Below are 14,794 nucleotides of genomic sequence, written 5' to 3' on the forward strand. Positions count from 1 at the left end.
GATCCGTCGCAGATGTATGGGGGCCTTTACACAGGGTTGGACAAAATAACAGTTCAGAAGCCAATGTGCGTAATCTAGGGGCTAGCAAGGTCTTCAAATGAACCTGGAAGGTGTGCATTCATTTAGGCTCCTAATAGTCTAGCGCCTGCAGAAATTCGCTTCTTGGCTCCTTGGATTTAGTGACCCTGCCCATATCCGTTATACATTTATGAAGCCGGCGGACAGAATGCCGACCGCCGGCTTCTAGACTACTTAATCCCGGCGAGGGTTAAATGACAGGCGTCTAAATTATAGCCATCATGCGTTATTGGTGTACATCTCACCTGAAATTGCACACATGTACAATACATTAGGTTTTGTGTTTGTACTGCATTTTATGCATCATTTTTTTGTTGTTGCTTTCTTTGTGTGTATTTTTTCTCATTATAACATATATACAATGATGCTGCTGTTTGCTTGTCAGCATAATACATACAATTGAGCACCAATGTGTGTGAGTTTATGCAGAGGACGCCTGTGTGTGAGAGTGAAAAGGAGATGTGTGCCTTCCTCTTTCAGGAAATGATTTGCTTGCTGCTCTCAACATTCCCTGCAGGGGGAGAAGGAGATTAGAGAGTCAGACACACTGGCAGTGACACACACACACGCAGAGAGACACACACACACAGCACAGGCCAGCAGCATACACACACAGATCAGGCACCAATGCACACAGGATAATACTGACACGCACATCATAGCTTGCAACATACAGCACACTGACACTGTTCTGTATTAAATGTGTACATGCATCTGTAACACAATGCTGTCAAGCTAATGCACAGATATGTCAAAACCTGACAGCTCTAACATACTGAGCTCTATAGGCTTCAGCCACAGATTGCTCTGACACATACACACACAGTTTTGTCTCATACATGCCCCTCTCTGTCACATACATATTCAGCTGATCAGCGCAGTGTGACCATCTTTGCTCAGCAGGGACAGATCAGCTAAACGTCTGTTCTGGTGAGTGCTGGAATTGCTGTGGTTTTATGTGAATCTATGGGATGGATGTGCAGGAACAGAATGTGTTACATAGAATAGACACTCGTAAGCTCTCTGGCAGTGGATGGGTGCTTTTCAGTTTGCTCGCATAGGAGGCTTAATGAAGTAATTACCTGCATATCCTTGCTTGGGAGGTTTTGTTAAAGGACATTGATGAAGCAGCGTCCTGTATGTGTATGATGTGATACTCGTTGGTGTGTTGTTAGTGGTAACCTGCTATTCTTACAGCATTAGAGCACAAAGGGTTCTCATCTGTAGTTCTGCCTCAATCTTAGCAATATTTGTGGAATGCTCTGTTGGTCAGTGGCAGGATGTGGGGTTAATGAAGAACTGTTCTGATAGGAATTTGTAGAGAGGGTCGTCAGTCATTGGTAATTGCAGGGTTAATGGAGAGGCACTCTCAAAGTCTGGTTTGGGTAGAATTTAACAGTGATGCTCTATGGGTCTTTGACTGGGTGGTGAGCCTCCTCCCCCATATTGTCCTGTAAATAGCACATACTTTCCCTGCTCCCAGACTGACCCCCCCAGACATACCGAGCATTCCTGTAACTCTTCCCAGGCCCAGGAGGCAGGGAACATGGACCTATATGCACATATGTACACTACATACACATATACACTGTGCTGTCACATGTCTATACAGACACACAGTCTGCCTACTGTCACAGGCACATGCTCTGCTTTGTCAAACTTGGAACCTCTTGCTGCACATGCACATATGTGCTGAAGTACACACCAAGACTGCATCTTGCTTGCACAAACAAGACTTGTATATGACAATGTATTCCATCTGTGTGCCAGGTAGACTTAAATGAATACGCCCATGATCTATGGCAAGTTGTCTCACTAACATTAAGGAATAAGTTGTTGTAGAACGCTACTGTATTATATTTGTGAGATGATGACCGTAACATATATGTATGCCAGTGTCTCATCTGTGACATGAATGTGAGCATTGTCAGTAGAGCACTGCTTTACCAAAGAAGAGTTAATAGAGAGATGGTCTGCAGTACTCTGGTAGGGGAGGTTTCCCTCTCACACCCATGTGTGATTCAGAGGCAGGACGTTGAGGTGATGGGGGGGGTATTTCCAGTGTCCAGACCCTTAATGTCTTCCTTCCTCACTGAGCGGAAACTGGTAGTAGAGAACAGCTAATATTGCAAATACTAACTGCAGATGAGGCTGTTGGGCCCTAGAAAGGGTGCTGAGAGGTCAGTGGATTATTAAGGAATTCTGCAAAGTTGGAAGCAGAAACGCTGCGTATACTGGAAGAAAGATTCTGGAGATGTTAGTGGAATTTTAAGATGGGAATAGTAGTTAGTTGTGAGGTCAGACAAAAATAGTTATACAGACAGGAAGTGAATGGGAATTGTTTGGTTAAAATTGGACAAGTGATGTTTTCGAAGGTTAAAGAAATATTATTAAAGTTTATCAGTCACACCAAGGGAAGAATGTTGTCAGTCATACTGGGAAATACACATAGCCACTTATGCTTATAAATATAAAGCAGTAGAAATTCTCAGCCTGTATTATATCCAAGGACAGCTGGGAAAAAAATAGCAGCGCTGCACCAGTGCAATAATAGTGCTAAAGCAGCTAGCTGTGTGTGTGTAAAAGGACTGGCACTGTCGTATGATAGTACAAGCTTGTTCTCCATTCAATTGACAGCCAGTGAGGGGGTGTTTGGCACTGCAGTCTTCTATATATACATACATTTTCTATGAAACAATTAGGCTGGCAGAGCATAGTTTGAGGGGGAGTTTGGCACAGCATACATGGTACAAATTGTCAACTTCAGCAGTTGTGTAATGGAGGCACACTCTTCATTGTGATGGTGTTGTATATGCGTATACAATTGCTTTAATGCAGCAATGTGTTAGAGGTGTTACAGCAGTTGTGGCTTTTGCGTGTACATATTTGTCATTGCATAGAAATGTGTTTATGAGACATTTGGACAAGCTAGTATTTCACTTAGAGCTTTCATACCCTTGACTATATGGAATAAGTATGACAGATTTATTTTTTTGTTGGTGATAATATCTTAAAGCATTATTTAAAGCCATAAGATTATAAAAATTCTAACCATGTTTAGCAGAGTGAAATTGATGACATGCTTAGATAAAACAATGAATAAATTGCTTGTTTACGTAACTTGTGTTTCTCAATATTAATAGCATATTTTTCTCCTCAGGTATATGAAACGGTTATTTCACCAGTTATTACTGCATTCTGCTCTATGACTTTCTGACTGGTTTCCACTTTGTGCCCTGGTGCCATGCTTTGCAGTACCTGTCATCATGTCGGCTTGCGGCTCATTTACAGAGCATGTCTGGAAACCAGGAGAGTGCAAGAACTGTTTTCAGCCCAAAGGACAGCACCAATTGGCAGCTCTTGGCAGAGGCAATTCTTGTCAACCCCCTCCACCCCCTCCGCCACCTCCTCCCTACCGAGCACATCATACCAAAGTCAGCGCCAACCAACGACCACGTGCCACCACAGGATTCAGACCACCTGTAGCCAAGAAACCCACAATTGCTGTGAAGCCCACCATGATGGCAATGGATGGAGCAGTGGGCCATCCATTGCAAGGTCAAGCTAGGTCACCACTGCCCACTCAAAACACCCGAACCCAAGCCTCAACTGTCATATGTAATGATGATCGGGCAAACAACAACACGAGATCAGAACAGAGAGTCACTAATAACAATCATGTGGGTAGCAGTGGGCTCACAGAGGTTTTGAAGGAGATAGCAGGCTTGGGGGGCCCAAGTGATCCTATGCCTCCCTTAGAAGGAACAGCTCGAGAAAACTTTCTATGTCGGATTAACCAATGCTATCGACGCTCTTTAGAGAGAAAGCCATCTGCCAGCTGTCTGTCTGGAGGTTGTCATGAAGGTGTTGCACCAAAAAAAGGTGTTCGAAGAGTAGCACTAAGTGGGGAAGAGGGTGCAGTCATTGGAATGGATGGCGGGCGCTTTTGCTACCCAGAATTCTCCAGTGGTGATGAAAGCTGGGGTGAAGAAGATGAAGAAGAGAGAGGGGAGCGGGAGAGCTGGGAAGAGAGTGATGAGGAACTCTTGGCCATGGAGATTCGCATGAGGGGACAACCACGATTTGCCAATCTGCAAGGTGGCAGCCTATCTCCAGTGCCGGGAAGACTAGGGAGACGAGAAAAGTGGAACACAGTGCCATTACGCCAAAAGTCATTGCAGAGAGTATGTGCGGTGGACTATGATGATAGCTATGATGAGATCCTAAATGGCTGTGATGTGGTAGGAGAGGTTGAAAGGAACATTGTCTTACCTTCCCCTGATACATCAATGGTTGATTCTTTGTCATGCCCTCCATCGTCTTCCACCTCATCTTCCTCATCTTCCTCCTCTGGTGGACTCTTTTGCAATGGCAGTGTAGTCACCGAGAATGAAGCACCAGTGGAGCCAGATGAAACAAAACAAGACTTTATTCAAGATATGGGTATGGCTCAGGCAAAGCCATATCGTGTGGTCAGTTTGGAGCAACCAGTGTGTAAGCCATACACTGTAGTTGATGTCTCCGCCGCTATGGCTGGAGAATGCCCTTCCCGTCTGAGCGCTAGACTTAAAAAGTCCAGCTCTACACGCTACCAAGAGGTTTGGACTTCAAGCACTAGCCCTCGACAGAAACTTGCAAAAACCGGACCAGTAGAAGCTCCTAAACGAAACTGTTATAAGTCTGCTCCAACTTCTCCTACTACAGGTCTGAGTGCCCATACTGTACCTGTCCGCTCCCCCAATCTATCTGAGATCAAATTCAACAGTTACAACAATGCAGGAATGCCACCTTTTCCTATTATCATTCATGATGAACCAGAATATGCCCACAGTTGCAAAAGTGCTGACAAAGTGCCCATCCTCATCAATCCTAGCGCTTATGATAATTTGGCTATTTACAGAAGTTTTGTAGGTGCTGGTGGAGTCTTTCCACCCCCTCCGGACAAGGAAAAACATCAGACTGGAAGTGTAGCTAGTAACACATATGAAGAAATAGAAACTCCTGCAAGACCACAAAAAAAAGAGGAATCTGGTGTTGGGGTGTCTCCAGAGACAAGTGGTTGTCCTCGAGAGAGTGCCAATCGTGTCCTTTCACAGATTGTGGCATCCATCCAACCACCTCGCTCTCCACCAGAGGCTTTGACTCCTGAGTCTGGGAGCAGTGATGAACATCGTCCACCAGAGACCCAATCAGATCCAGAACTCCCTGCATGTTCATTGGGAAGGCCGAAAACTCTGTTTTCCTCCCAGAGTCAAACTTTTGGGACCATTAGTTTGAACAAAACATCTCCTGCACTTTCCAGTGATGATAGTCCAACTGTGTCAGCCACTACAGAACCTCTTCCACCCTTCCCACCTCCACGTTCCACTTCTTCACCCTATCATGCCAGCATGTTGCACAAACATTTTGCAACTCGTGGAAAACCAGTGGGAACTAACCGTCCTTTACCAATCGACTCTGCAACACAGCCACGACGGCCAGCAGATGGCAAGCCACGCCGTTGGATATCTTTCAAAAGTTTTTTCAGGAGGAAGAAAGAGGGAAGTGGTCAAGGGGGCTGTGAGGACAGAGGAGAGGAGGGCAAACTAGTCGGGCTTGATGGCACTGTTATTCACATGCTTCCACCGCCACCAGTACAACGACACCACTGGTTCAGTGAAAGTCGAGCAGAGCCTGGGGAGAAGCCATCTATTGTGTTTGTGTATCGATCAGAAGAAGAGCGAGCAGCAATCAGTCCACAGGACAGCATGGGCACTGAGACCAGGTCTAGCAGGTAAAGTGCTGCTGCTAGTAAAACGTGCTACAGTGAATTTGAAAAATAAAATGTATTCTAAAATACAGTACAAGAAAAGCAACACACTGTGAAAATGACAGGTGAGGTTTGAAATGTATCAATACTCCTAGGAAATAAAATGCACCCTAACTACATTTATGTGCAATGGGACCTTTAGTTTTTTGCTATTTGGCAATGTACACTTTGTATATTGGTCCTCATTATGCACATTACACACCATTTAAAATGTAACATTAGGATAGCCTAACAGCCATGTCATTTGTAAATAAGTAAAGAAATACCATTTAAAAATAAAAATTTTATTTAACTAAAAAAATGGAAAACAGTTATAATTTTTGATCAAGTTGCCTGTAAAAGTTTGAGTAATATCTAGTAAGATGTATCCATTAGTGTAAATTATTAGGCAAATGTTCTTTGTTCATACAAATGCAATAGGCCAGTGTCTTAAAGAGCTGGGAAATCTATAATAGGTACTTGTCACTGTGACTCCTGTGCGATGATTATAAGAGGTTAATTACTCCACTTTTGCATAACATCTCTTTAATCAAAATACCCTACTATATATTTAGCAAATAGTGATTTGTTTCATACAGTAAATCTGAGAGTCTGCTTGCACAGAGAATTGTGTTTATTTTCCTGCCAGCTCAAGCCCAGGCTATCGGCTTCATGTAACAAATGTGCTAAATGTAGGAAGACTCTATCTATGAGGTATTGGGGTGTATTTACCAAAGTGCTGTTTTTTTTAGAAGTGAAGTTTTTGACCATAGCAATCAATCGGATTTCTGGATATTATCTTCTAGATGCTGCTAGATAAATGATAAGTAGATTCTGATTGGTTACTATGGGCAACAATTCCACTTCTAAAACCCCACACTTCAGTAAATATACCCCTATGAGTGAAGGTGGATAACCCTTTAGGCTTTCAGTCACCTATAGAAATTAGTGGAATCCTACCTTTTACTACCAAGGATTATTTTGAACTAGAATCAGGCTCATTACAAAACATTAACCAAACACCAAATCCAGCAAATGCCTATTTGTCAGTGCGGAGGCATAGCTACTGTATACAACAGCAATTTCCTAAACAAGCCACTGTATGTTTGGTTTGAAGCATCAAGAATACATGTTATTTGTTTTGAATTGAAAGATATATTGTTCATCTTTAAAAATGTGTGTGTGTATATATATATATATATATATATATATATATATATATCTTGTATTATCACGTTTAAAACCAGAAAATCACCAGTAAACATGTCTTGTCTGCTGGTCCAGGGAGCTACAGAACGAATGTCTCGGTCTCTGATCAGGAGTTGAACCACAAAAGTAGATTTTCCAAAGTGCTTGTTTTACCCCTCCCCCTTCTCTGATATAGGGGGAGATGTATTAAACCTTAGAGAGCGATGAAGTCTAGAAGTTGTATCTAGCACAGTCTATAAAATGAATGACAATTACAGGCTGGCTGGTTGCTGTGGGCATCTTTCCATTTCCTCTCTCTCTAAGGTTTGACACATCTCCCCTATAGTCCGGCTTCCTCTCATTGGCTCAGCAAGAACACTGACCCTAGCTTGGTAACCAGGTGGATTTTATAGTCTTCATACAACAGTTGTGAGACATATTCCTGGTAACTGTTGGATATTTTTCTATATAAATGTGATAAACTGGCCATACTATACAAAAGATCTGACTACATACATTGAGAGTTTTAGCTTCATGATTTTACAGTACACTGGTAAGATAAAACTATATATGTGCTTAACAGTGGTCTGGAAGATCAAACATGCTTGAAAATCAAATGAAAAGATAAAGCCCATTGTTTGCTGGTTTTGAGCGTTTGCCAGATTATCCGCTATGCCCATACATTGAGGGCAATTCAATTAATTGGGAATTGAATATCGCCGGGAGGGCGCTCCGGGAGCTATTAAATTCAGCACGCTGTTTAGCCCGACTAATGATTTCTCCTTGCACCCTCAGGAGAAATCCGACTACAGTGCCAGCTGCGAGGCTGTTTTCCAGCTTAGCGCGGCATTAACAGCTTCGCGGCTGGCACTTTAGTTGGAGAATGCCAGTTCTGGTGACTAAACACCCAGGTTAAGAACCGGCATTAGTCTTGTGACTAAACATCCAGTTTAAGTCACGAGAACCAGCATTCTCTGACTTGATTCCCGTCGGAGTAAACATTGCGGTGAATTGAATAGCTCCAATCCCTCCCACCCGGCGTTATTCAGTTCCCGCTGCACTGAATCGCCCCCACTGAAAGCTAATCGGCTGGAATGATCATTGATCTGCCTGATATGACAGATAATCTCTAAGTGTATGGCCAGCACTACACTACATTCTACACTTGGCTTTAGCTCCAGGTTTGTGCAGGAAAATAATTTATTATTATGTTACTAGAGCATCAAGCATTTCCATCAGCAAACCTCTGACTATGACATGAGGGTAAAAGATGGGACACACCTCAAATGACAATAACATTAGTAAAATAGAATCTCCTGTACACGGGTATATCCTATAGCTGTACCTTAAGTGTACAGTGTGAGAGATATGAGTCTTACATGTCCGTGCTATCATTTTATCTATATTGCATGAGGCATATTGACATTTATATATTATACATATGGGATGTAGTTATTATCCCGGCTGAGTGGGGTTAGGGCTAGGCTACGGGCAGGGGAGAAGGTTAGATTTCGGCTCCGGGGGAAAGGTAGTATACTTACTTCCTTCTGTCAGGATTGTGACCCAGTTGGGATGCTGGCATCGTGATCCTGAGCGCTGGCATCCCATACTCAACTCATCCATATAACTATCTGTATTCTGTCACACTTCCTACAATGTAACCTCTCCTTCCTCTTCCTTCTTCTGTTTCTGTGCTAAGTTCCATTCTCTCGGTTCGGTGTACCTCTACTACTATTATTTTCTTTCTTGTTTTTTATTTGTATTCACTGTAATTATTCTCAGTAGTTCTATCACTGAACTATTTTTCTTTGTCTTTCACACCGATCCTTTGCCTCACACATTGCTTCCCTGGCCTGGTATGACTGCAGGGAGTGTGTCTGCAAAGGAGGGTGAATACCCTTTCTCCTCCCTCAGTTTGTTATCAGCACTAGGTAGGGGGGTGGGAGTAGTGTGTGTCAGTGCTGAGCTGTCACAGGGGAGGGTGTCTGGTGACACTCCCTCACAGGTAAACACAGGTTAGGTCAGACTGAATCGGAGGTGACCATATCAGAGAATGGGGAACTGTGTCAGCAGCAGGATTCGGTGAGACAGTGGCTGCTTTCTCTTTTTAAACAACATTTTCTCCATTTCTCTTTTTTGTTTATTCACTAGTTTATCTACATTCTCCCTTCTCTCTGTATCCTACTTTCTGTTCACCACTTAATTGTTTATTTCCTTTTCTACTTCTTACATTGATTCAGTCTTATATTGTCTTTCTCTTGCTGATGCTGGGAGAGCAAACACATCTCAGTCAGTTGTACATATGTTTTTGATCCTTTATATAATATATTGATCATTTGTATCTTATATAGCATCTCTGTACGCAGTACACCTGATGAAATCCCTATACAAGGCTCACCTTCCCTTGGACCCATACTGCTCCGTGCCCCTGGTGAACAGACTGCGACAGACAGTGCCCCCCCGCCTGCTGATACGGAGGTTCATAATCATGAGGAGCCTGGCACTGCTTCCGACTGCTCATCTGACTGCAGCCCAGAGGGAGCCACCTATAGTAACTTGGGTGAGAGCCACAGTGCATCTCTTTATTTAGCACTTTCTGAAGCCTAACACCTACAAATCACTGATATGCCTTGATGCATAAATATGTATAATATGTTATTCCTAATGTTTCCAAACAGTTGTTTTCCAATAAGCTATTCCTTGCACTGATACTTAAAAATATTTTTTAATCGTTTGACACTTTTTGTGTCACTAGCAGCTGATTGGACAGCTGCTGTAGTCCGACGAGCTGAAATTCAAAAGTTTCCTGTCAGCTGTGGCTGGAGAACTGACCATTAACAAGGCTTTGGGGTGAGAATGATGGAGAGGCCCTAGTTTGAGACTCCTGCTGTCCTGGTAGTTAGGCAAAGAGGGGTCTTTCTTTAATATCATTTATACATTGTTTTAAATGACAATAAATATGCAGAGCATAATTGAGGTCAAGCAGTGGCAGATATTTACCAACTGTCAACCACACGGGTGCAATTTCTGGACAGGATTCACATTTTCAACTTTTCTTTTCTGGCAACGATTATTTAGTCATCACATGGGAGATAATTGATTAGTCAACAGACAGAATATAGTGTCGACCAGGGAATGCAGACACCGTTGTAATGCTATTTGCAGCATTTCAGCCGTGTCGGCATTATAACTTTAAACATATGGTAAATTATAAGTTCTAATGCCGACAGTTAAAATGCTGCAAAAAGCATTACTACCATTTTGGCATTCTCTGATCTACATCTGATTGTTGACAGATTATACCAAACTGCATAACATTAATGACAAAGGGCAAAATTTACTAAGCGGCGGGTTGTAAACCCTGGCGGTTTGGTGGCGGTTTTGCTATCCACAGATTTACTAAGGCCAAAAACCGCTGCAAAACCACCGTCAAAACAAATCTTAGAATAGAATAGAACAGGGTTGTCATTTAGAAACCACCGCCAAACCCCCAGGGTTTAGAACCCACTGTCAAACCGCCACCAAACCGCCGGGGTTTAGAAACCGCCACTTAGTAAATTTTGCCAAAAGACTGTATGAGAATCACATCCAGTCATCAGATTGTGTTTTTTATTGTACCTATACAGTATATTCTGTGTACTGGGATAAGTGATAATCTGATAATGTATTATTTATAAATGTGGCAATGCTCTTGATTAAAAAAACTTCTTGTAGCCTAACCCTCCCCACCCCGCACCCTAACCTTCCCCGCTAGTGCCTAAATCCTCAACCTAAGTCTCCCCCCTCCGTGTCTAAACCTAACACCCCCCACGGCTAACGGCTAAGGACACCGTGGATTTACATCGTTCGGGCTGGCGTCCTTCTGGATTCTGGCGTCGGGATTAAGATAGGCGTCTGTATTTTGACGCCTATCTTAAATTCCGCATCGGAGTCGGTCTGATAACTACATCCTGTTTACAAAGATAAATAATGAAAAAAATTGCATGTGTAAGAAAAAAAAGAGAGAACTACTTTATGATGTGAGAAAACAGTGAATAATAAATCTTTTATATCCACAGGCCAGTCACGTGCAAACATGATCCCATACAAGCAGCCTCGTCAGACTCGTGGAGGAAGCCCTCCTCAAGAACCAGAACCAGAACCCCATCCAACCCCTCCTCCCCTTCCAAAGAAGAATCTGACACCACGACAGTCCACACCAGAAAGAGCAGCTGGGACATCATTGAGCCTAGCCAACCCCACGTATGATACAGAGCATGGCTGGGAGACTGGTGGAAATGAGTCAGGAGACTCCATCGAGCGAACCAAAGGTGGGGGAAGAATTGCTGAGCTACAGGCTGAGGCCTTGCGTCGCTTCTATGCCCGTTGTGAGGACATCTTCATGGCAGGGCAGAGAGAGCCAGTCAGCTTTGGGCTGGAGAGTTGGCCAGACTTCCGACTAACAAGCCCCAAACCATGTTGCCAAGCTGGAGATGCAGTGTATTACCGGGCATCATATGCACAGGACCCTGGCAATCTCTATGCTGTGAAGGTAATCCAATTCTTTTGGGTAGTTGCACTTTTTCCATTTTTTAAAGAATGAAACTATGCTTCTTTACCATGTCATACGGCTACTCCTGTATACTGTAGGTTTGTAGAGCACTGGATCTGTGGACAAACATGTATATTATGTTTTGCTTAACATTACACCAAGTTTTTCTTGCCTTTTGATCTGGCATTAGCCAAATCCACTAATATTTATATATGGATAGGAGGCTGTAGAGTTGCAACATACTGTAGTAAGTAGACCTTTTATCTAATCAAAGTCTAATCCACCCTAAAGTAAATATTTCATTTTGTGTGAAATTATTTTTAAAATTTTGCCTTTAAAGAACATTTATACCGAAAAACAAGGCTAATCCTATGTTTCGAGCAGGCCTCTAGCTCTCCAGGTTTTAGAAACTACAAGACTCAGTTTGTTCTGCATTTTGATAGCTTGTAGGGAATGCTGTGACTTAGTTGGTTTAGAGGATGCAGTGTTAAAGTATTGGGACATTTTCAAGCCCATCTGTTAAACCCATCGGTTTACTTTACTTCATGCATTTGACCGTGGCCTGCTTTCTTTCCAGATCTGCCGCAGCAAGTCTAAACAGGCCCAAAAGCAATATTACCACTGTCTGGCAGTACGACAAGGTCTTTCAGAACATTTCAATATCCAACAGGACTGTGGACAATTTCTTGCCGAAGTACCTGCTCGTCTGCTGCCCTGGGAGGACCCTACGGTATCAGAAGAAGAGGAGGAGGGAGAGCAGGAAGGAGAATGTGTAGAGGTTTCCTCTAAAGCAAATGAGGTACCAAACAAAAACCAAAAGCAGCCTCAATCCACTAATCAAGGCTCACTGGGTAAACGGAGGAGTCGAGTGGTGGTGATTACACGAGAGCCCCCCAGACAGACACTTGCAGATTTTGTACGGGAGTGTGATATTCAGCATCGTAGAGAGCCAGAGATTTATGAACGACAAGTGTGCTTGCTGCTGCTCCAGCTGTGTGGGGCATTGGAGCATTTGAAGGCACAAGGTATTACTCACTGTGATCTTCGACTAGACAACCTATTGCTTGCCAGCTGCCGGCCAGGTGAGTCAGGGTGCAGTTGTTCTCGTAGGTCTGCCATACATGAGCCAAATGAGCATGACAAGGATACAATTCACCCTGAACAAAGAGCATTCCCCACATGTGCTGGTAGACTTCTCCTCACCAACTTTAGTCAAGCTAAATTGAAAAGTCAAAGTGTCTGGCGTCCACAGGGCTTGGGTGATCCATCACGAATGGCTCCAGAGATTGTGGGAGCAACACAGTACCGAAGAAGTGATGAGTTTCAGACTGGGATTCTAATTTATGAGATGTTGCACTTACCCAACCCTTTCCTGGATGGAGGCTTGAAGGAACGTGATTATGGACCTCGGGATTTACCAGCTGTGCCACGTCGTTCTCCATATTCACGTGGCCTAGGCCGCCTTGCAGGACTCCTACTGCAGCATAGCCCTTCAGATCGGCTACAGGTGGGGCAAGCTAAGGCAGCTCTACGCTGCTTAATTTGGGGGCCTAGAGAAGAAGTACTTCAAGGACCTGGATCTCTACAAAACTGGTTACAGGTGAAGAGGACATTGCTACTAATAAGGCTGGCAGAGCGAGCTCTCGAGAGGGAAGGTGGGGTAACTCTGGAGGATTGGTTGTGCTGTCAATACCTGGCATTTGGCACAGCCCAGGGACTGGCACAGACTCTACGGCTACTGGAACAAAACTGAGTGGCATGGTCCACCCTTAACCTTTCCCTACATTGTCTGTGTGCAATAGCTGGGAATACCCCAAAAGGCTCTGTTTTAAGAAGCTTGAATGTCCAGTGTTATACCACTCCCTTCCTGCACAGTCAGGCAGATATCTATACATGCTACAAATATTATCTCAAACCCATTATTTCTGAGGCATGCAGAAGTCAGAGTTTAGTAAATAAAAGACATAGTATAGACATTAATAACAAACAGATTTCATTTTTATTAATATATTTAAAAAAGAAAAAGAAAAAAAAAAAAGCTCTTGGGTTTTGTACTGCCACATTTTACACTTTCTTAGTGAATCATGCTTTTTACAACCTACATTACTGTTCTATAAAACACTTAGTCATACTTCTCATTTATAGTTCTCTGCTATAAAATAAGTTCATATTTACTAACCAGCTTAAAAGAATGACATCATCTCATACACAACCCACAACTACACTCGTCCTCAGACTATTGATACACAAATTGAAGAGGTGCACTAACACATAGCGCAGAGACTGCTGTTACATTACACATACGCACACAATCTGCCAGACTGTGGAGGGAGAGATTACCAGAAATAGTATTAATATCAAATTTTATTCTGAATGCTTTTAATACCATAAATCCATATTTATATTTATATGCAACCACACATGCAGTATTCATAAAGAACCACACCCATAGTGTTATAATTCATATATATAACTATGTATACATGATATGAAGACAAAAGTGTCCTTGACACTTCAAATTCTTAATATAATCGTGAGTGGGTGGCTATTGCACCCAAATGCTCAGTACTTCCTCTGTTATAGGAGGTGAGCAGGGGCGGCCATCAGGTGAATGTGGCCTGTGCTTCCACCCCTCCTTTCTTTCTTTTGTTTTTGTTGTGGTACTGTTTTCTCATCTATACTGCTGATGTTCCTACAGTTAATGTGTTAATAAAGCTGTTGACTCTTGAGGAACTTGGCTGAGTAATGAGTTAATTGAAACGGACACTTTTTATTCAGATTTAGCACTTTTATGTTCTGCAGAGGGTAACTGATTTACCACACGTAGGTCATGATGCACAGCTAATACACCTGTTCTTGGTTGTTTTTGCACTGTCAATACAGAGTTATATGTATTTTAAGTGAATCTACACTTACAACTGGGCTATAAGGTATAATTTCCTACATGAGCATAGTTCAGTGAGGGCATGAAGAGTGGGATAGAAGTATAATACCCCAGGAGTATTTTTTGCACCACGTATAGCCTGGTACAAGAGCACCCTGATGATGATAACTAGTAGAAAACAAAACGCACGGATATGAGCAAGCACACTGCAGGATGCGTACAACTCTATATACAGGCGAATTATGTATTCATTATGTGCATATGCAGTAATGTGGGAGAACGTGTACGATTTCCGTCCAGCTCCGTATCAGACCCTTAGCTCTTA

General features: G+C 42.9%; 1 protein-coding gene across 4 annotated transcripts in view; it reads left to right on the forward strand.

Annotated features, from left to right (window-relative positions):
- Positions 1 to 14,318, forward strand: part of PEAK1 (pseudopodium enriched atypical kinase 1) — a 51,139-nt gene extending 36,821 nt beyond the window's left edge. For 2 of the 4 annotated variants that reach the window (XM_088446201.1, XM_088446200.1), the window contains exons 2-5: positions 3,239 to 5,851; positions 9,406 to 9,614; positions 11,113 to 11,585; positions 12,163 to 14,318. In XM_088446201.1, coding sequence (XP_088302327.1) covers positions 3,345 to 5,851; positions 9,406 to 9,614; positions 11,113 to 11,585; positions 12,163 to 13,338 — 4,365 coding nt within the window. In that variant the 5' untranslated portion in view covers positions 3,239 to 3,344 and the 3' untranslated portion in view covers positions 13,339 to 14,318. Of the gene's footprint in view, positions 1 to 651; positions 1,009 to 2,241; positions 2,259 to 3,238; positions 5,852 to 9,405; positions 9,615 to 11,112; positions 11,586 to 12,162 lie in introns of those variants that run through there. The other 2 variants (XM_088446199.1, XM_088446202.1) reach the window with 2 other exon arrangements.
- Positions 14,319 to 14,794: the final 476 nt, after the last annotated feature.

The sequence above is a fragment of the Taudactylus pleione genome, unplaced genomic scaffold (assembly GCF_031769625.1).
Source record: "Taudactylus pleione unplaced genomic scaffold, aTauple2 ptg000019l, whole genome shotgun sequence".
Lineage (NCBI taxonomy): Eukaryota > Metazoa > Chordata > Amphibia > Anura > Myobatrachidae > Taudactylus > Taudactylus pleione.